Source organism: Eucyclogobius newberryi, unplaced genomic scaffold (genome assembly GCF_026437365.1).
Source record: "Eucyclogobius newberryi isolate DKJ021-1_F unplaced genomic scaffold, fEucNew1.0.hap1 SCAF_14, whole genome shotgun sequence".
Lineage (NCBI taxonomy): Eukaryota > Metazoa > Chordata > Actinopteri > Gobiiformes > Gobiidae > Eucyclogobius > Eucyclogobius newberryi.
Window position 1 is genome coordinate 37,577,175 of NW_027315768.1, and position 6,336 is coordinate 37,583,510.

Below are 6,336 nucleotides of genomic sequence, written 5' to 3' on the forward strand. Positions count from 1 at the left end.
CCAGACTTCCCTCGCCCCAGACACTTCAGACAAATCAAAAATTTTCATCATTGGTCACCTGACAAACCCATTGACTCTGGACAGAGGTGTGAGACAGGGCTGTGCCTGGTCCCCCCTCCTGTTTTCTTTGTACTTGAACCATTGGTCCAATATATTAGACAATCAAAAACAGTCTTTATTTTTTCTTTTCTTTTTTTCTTTTTTTCTTTTTTTGTCTTTTTTTCTTTTTTCTGTTTTTCCCTCTCTTTTTGTTATCAAGGCTTAACTACTCAACTAAATATATTAAAAACAAATGTTAAAGAGAAGCTCATCTTGTTTTGACAGATGAAGAGTGGGAACACCTCAGAGGAGGCCCACACATCCACATCCTCTTTTGAACAAAAAAAAAAAGCGCCATTTTTTTTTATAACTCCAGGTCAAAGGTCTCATTCTTAACAGGGAAATGCAACTGTTGGAGAAACAGCGCCATCAGGAGGCAAACCACTGTCATGTGTTTTGGGACTGTCCTTTTGCTGACAAATATGTGAGTGAAGTTCGCGACGCTCTGGGACTGTTACAGCATTTACCCCTGAACTTTACTACTATGAACTTGGGCCTCAAAACTTCTGCCATGGACACAATATATGGACGACACAAACATCAGCAACGATCAAGGACTGGACTGAGATAGAAACAGACGTAAGGAAAACGGGAAAAAAAATACATTCAGACTTGATTTGAAAATGGACAAATCGGAGCGACTTTGGAGCAAATGGGACTTTTCTTTTCATTTAAATGTGCTGTGATTTTGTTTCTTTTGCTTTCTAGTTGTGTTCTGATTTCTGTTTATTCTAACACTTCTGTTTTGTGTTTGGTTTTAGGGCCGAGACTCAATGTTCCGTGGGAAGACGGTCCAGTCCTTTTCATCTGCCCACTGAGGGTGAAGAGGAGGAGAGTGAAGAGACATCAGACAACCCAACCAGAAGCACTCAGAGGCCAGAAGGAACTCTGCAGATCCTTTATGAAGGTCTGGACGGGTCGCCTGTAACACACACGATGAGGACACTATGAGGACTGACTGTATAAAATGTCATGTTTCACTTGCTGCTCAGAGGAACAGACAGTGTTTCTGGTTGATACCTGAAACACGTCCTGTTTGCTGCTGTGGTACAGGGCCAACTGAAGATTCTCCACAGCCGTCTGTCTGAACTTCTCCACCTGAAACAGAGCAGAGCTGCAGAGCTCATTCTCCTCACTCACTCATCTGCGTCACTCCTACCTCTGGACAAAAGGCCTTCACTTCACACACGCTCTCTAAAAGTCTCTTCATGTGCTGAGACGCTTTGGCAAACGTGTCCTGTCCAAAATCCACATGTCAAACCATAAGAACAGAATGTAAGTGTCAGTGACGGCTGAGCAGATGTTCACCTGGACCAGTTTCCTGGCTTCTTGGTCTGAAGATGTGAAGTTGATGTTAGGCCATGTGCACACTCGGAGATTCTGGTACATCTCTGTGAGGCGGGTCTGATTCACTGGACTGTTCATGTTCTCTGTGTTGTCTGTCTTTAAGGAGAGCACCACATTCTCTGACACTCTGAGAACACAACAGTGAGAAAAGGAGAAGAGTTTGTGCTGAAGAAGTGTTCTATCTCTACAGTCTGAGCTTTAGCTGACATAAAGTCCAGTTTGTACCTGTCTCTGAAGGACCTGAACTTCTCCTCCGTCTCCTTCAGAGCAGACCTGTGGGTCACACAGAGGTCAGTCACAGAGGTCAGTCACAGAGGTCAGTCACAGGGGTCAGTCACAGAGGTCAGTCACAGTGGTCAGTCACAGAGGTCAGTCACAGAGGTCAGTCACAGGTCAGTCACAGAGGTCAGTCACAGGGGTCAGTCACAGAGGTCAGTCACAGTGGTCAGTCACAGAGGTCAGTCACAGAGGTCAGTCACAGGTCAGTCACAGAGGTCAGTCACAGGGGTCAGTCACAGAGGTCAGTCACAGTGGTCAGTCACAGAGGTCAGTCACAGAGGTCAGTCACAGGTCAGTCACAGAGGTCAGTCACAGAGGTCAGTCACAGGGGTCAGTCACAGAGGTCAGTCACAGAGGTCAGTCACAGAGGTCAGTCACAGAGGTCAGTCACAGAGGTCAGTCACAGAGCACTGGAGCTTTCTGGATTGACTGATCTTCTTTACCTGGCTTCAGTCAGTTTGTCTTTGTAAAACGTCTCCATCTCAGACATTCTGTTGCACAGAAACAAATGAGTTTCAAACAGACTAAAAGTAAAAGATATAAAGTTCAGATACTGACGTGCGTTTGTGTTCCTGGACTTGGCGCTCACGGTGCTGGCAGCTGGACTTCTCAGACTTCCTAAAACAATAGGTGAAATGTTCTTGTAATATGAACTCACTTTAACAAGGCCCCAAACCATCACCCAGTTTGGTCCACTGCACATTTGATAAAACAGTTTTTTACTAAATTTATATTCAGGCATAAACTGCCTAATATTTCCATCTTCATGGGTCTGAACTAGTGTCATGACATTTGTCTTTTTTGTTTGTCCTTCTCAAGTTGTCATATGTGGAATCAGATATGTCACTTATGTGTCTATTTCCTAGTTCTATGTCGTATGTGCTCCGCCCTTTATGGGCTTCGCCATTGGCTAAAAGCAAAGCAGGGCGGGGCCTGGTTAGTTCTCGGATGGGAGACGCTGAAACTCCAGAAGACACAGTGGACCTTGTGTCCTTTGGCAAGACATGTCCCCCACTTTGCCTAGTATGAAAGTGGTGTGTAATTGGTTAGTTGTGGGAGTGGCTAATGGTGCACACTGGCAACCGTCAGTCTGTCCCAGGGCAGCTATGGCTACAATAGACACTTACCACCACTGAGCGTGGAGTGAAAGAATGTTGTTCACTGACAATGGCAATAAACCTTCTGATTCTGACCGTGATTGGAGCCTCGGGCAACACCCGCCAGGCCAAGGGTGCCCATGGGCTATACCAACTGAAGGTAGGTTGAGAATAGCACAACAGCTTCCCCAAAAGAACGTGCAAACCTCTGACACAACTATAAGGTCGGGAAGTCTCTCCCAAGAGCCCCTGAACAAGAAAACATATCAGCTTGCTGTCCAAAACGTAGAAAAGGGTGATCGGCATGTATTCAGTCGTCCTCCATCAATACACCATGTAGCAGCGTCGTGGAGGCTGTCGCCCCGGCCCATGTGCACAACATAAATGATCCAGTGAACCAGGTGCAGAGAAGAAAGTGGGGCGCTGTGTGGGGCCCCGAAACCCCCGAAACGTTCAAAGAGGTTTGAACGTCTTAGACCAGTGCAAAGCCCACATGGGGTGCAAGAAAAAGTGCTGAATGTCTTCCACTAAAGAAACGGGTCCGAGGCTTTTAGGCCTGACCACCTGCTCTTGCCTAAAAACACCGGGAGCTGTCCTGCATTGGCACTTGTTAGCCAATCACTGGCAATCTCAAAACAAACTGCTCCTCTGAGCCTGATCACTGATACACTGACTCTGGTAACTATGACGACAAATTGACTTATTACAGCGAGTAGTAGTAACAGTAAAATGTAGTTTGAACGTCTCTACAGTAAAAAGTATATCTTTTTATGCATTGGCTTTGGAAAAAACAAGTCATGTGCATTTCCTGGACACATTTTATGACATGTGCTTCTCATTGAGCCGTTCACTCATGTCGGCCATCACCAAATATAGAAATCCTCTTCAAACACCTCAGCTGCTGGTTCTCACGCTCCAGAAGAGTCAGTCTATAATTCAGAGATTACAGGAGTCAGAGAGGGATTTTTACACTTGAAGACAAAGTTTGTGACGTCGATACCTTTCAGTGAAGTCTCTCTTTTGCAGCTCAGCAGAGCTGGAAAATAATAATTAAATCAGGTCTAAATGTCTTGGTGAAAAATAAAATGTCTCATAAACGGCTTTTACTTCAGTTGTTCCTCGCAAGCTTTTTCTTGGTCTTGAATCCTGAAATTCCAACATTGTCGTCAGAGTCGGACGAGCTCAGATCTGACTGATGTTTCTGTACCTTCTGTTGAACTCCTCTTGGGTTCTCTGCCAATCACGGCTCAGATGCTTCACTCTGGAACACAAAGCATTTACAGTCAGACGAGTGTTGATGGAGACAGCTCACGTTTGTGTCATCTGTACCTCTGTGTGTGCTCCTCCTCGCTCTGCTCCAGCACAGCTCTGTAGGACACCAGAGAAGACCTTTGACACTTTACTCAAAGATCTGCTGGCTGATCCCTGACCTCTGACCCCTGACCCCTGACTTCTGACCCCAATGGACTTGTTTCAAGTGGGCAATATTACAATCAATACAGTTGTAAATAATGATATATCAGATGTATAAAGATGTTCCCTCAGCTCGTGGTTGTCTTTGCTCAGTTCATTCAACCTGAAACTCAGAAAATAATGAAGCTGTGAAAATGCACTGGAGCTGGTTTATGGTTTATCTCTGTCCACAACAAACAAAAACTGACACAAAGCTCGTCTCTGAACACTTTACTGTGCCTCCACGTCAGTCTTCTCATATATATTGTTTATTAATGTTTAGTTGTTTGTGGTCGGTTGAATTGGTTTTAAAAGAAAAAAATATTTGTTTAATCTCAATCCTAGATTAAAAAAAAGTGATCAAACTATTACATTTAATTTTTTTTCACCTGGAGCCAAACTCAAACAGAACTGTGCAATCAGATGTGTTCAGGTCTTATCCAGCTGTCAATCACAATCATCTGAACTCAGATTACACTGAACCTCACTCTCATTATCATTATTTGTTCATCAATAACTGACTCAACGTGGAGAGACTCGATTGTGATCGAAGATGATGAATAAATCACACGTGTAAAGATGTAGATGATGCTTTGGTGCTTAGACCTCGGCAGGGAACGAAGAGCGATGCAGGAGATGATTGGAATCTTTCCTAGACCATTCAGCAGTTCAGTGCAAGCTGAACTCTAGTTTTAGCTTCACTTGTTTCGACCGTAGTCTGAACTGTACTAGAGCGACCCAAGCGACACCCAAACTGTACTAGAGACCCAAACTGTACTAGAGACCCAAACTGTACTAGAGAGACCCAAACTGTACTAGAGAGACCCAAACTGTACTAGAGACCCAAACTGTACTAGAGACCCAAACTGTACTAGAGACCCAAACTGTACTAGAGAGACCCAAACTGTACTAGAGAGACCCAAACTGTACTAGAGACCCAAACTGTACTAGAGACCCAAACTGTACTAGAGACCCAAACTGTACTAGAGACCCAAACTGTACTAGAGACCCAAACTGTACTAGAGAGACCCAAACTGTACTAGAGACCCAAACTGTACTAGAGACCCAAACTGTACTAGAGAGACCCAAACTGTACTAGAGACCAAAACTGTACTAGAGACCCAAACTGTACTAGAGAGACCCAAACTGTACTAGAGAGACCCAAACTGTACTAGAGAGACCCAAACTGTACTAGAGACCAAAACTGTACTAGAGCGACCCAAACTGTACTAGAGACACCCAAACTGTACTAGAGCGACCCAAACTGTACTAGAAAGACTGTACTAGAGCGACCCAAACTGTACTAGAGAGACCCAAACTGTACTAGAGACCCAAACTGTACTAGAGAGACCCAAACTGTACTAGAGACCAAAACTGTACTAGAGACCCAAACTGTACTAGAGAGACCCAAACTGTACTAGAGAGACCCAAACTGTACTAGAGAGACCCAAACTGTACTAGAGACCAAAACTGTACTAGAGCGACCCAAACTGTACTAGAGAGACCCAAACTGTACTAGAGACCAAAACTGTACTAGAGAGACCCAAACTGTACTAGAGACCAAAACTGTACAAGAGACCAAAACTGTACTATACTAGAGAGACCCAAACTGTACTAGAGAGACCCAAACTGTACTAGAGCGACCCAAACTGTACTAGAGAGACCCAAACTGTACTAGAGCGACCCAAACTGTACTAGAGAGACCCAAACTGTACTAGAGACCCACACTGTCCTAGAGAGACCCAAACTGTACTAGAGACCAAAACTGTACTAGAGACCAAAACTGTACTAGAGAGACCCAAACTGTACTAGAGAGACCCAAACTGTACTAGAGACCAAAACTGTACTAGAGACCCAAACTGTACTAGAGAGACCCAAACTGTACTAGAGAGACCCAAACTGTACTAGAGAGACCCAAACTGTACTAGAGACCAAAACTGTACTAGAGCGACCCAAACTGTACTAGAGACACTCAAACTGTACTAGAGTGACCCAAACTGTACTAGAGAGACCCAAACTGTACTAGAGAGACCCAAACTGTACTAGAGAGACCCAAACTGTA

The 6,336-nt window shown here is 44.5% G+C and overlaps 1 protein-coding gene across 1 annotated transcript; it reads right to left on the reverse strand.

Moving 5' to 3' along the window:
• Positions 1-438: 438 nt before the first annotated feature.
• Positions 439-3,753, reverse strand: LOC140359239 (uncharacterized). Its single transcript, XM_072444102.1, has 8 exons — positions 3,716-3,753; positions 2,284-2,343; positions 2,169-2,216; positions 1,672-1,719; positions 1,408-1,573; positions 1,259-1,336; positions 1,120-1,197; positions 439-1,021 (listed from the first exon to the last, which is right to left on the reverse strand). Exons 3-8 carry the CDS (start codon positions 2,213-2,215, stop codon positions 857-859), a joined length of 582 nt encoding a protein of 193 aa, XP_072300203.1. The 5' UTR covers position 2,216; positions 2,284-2,343; positions 3,716-3,753; the 3' UTR covers positions 439-856.
• Positions 3,754-6,336: the final 2,583 nt, after the last annotated feature.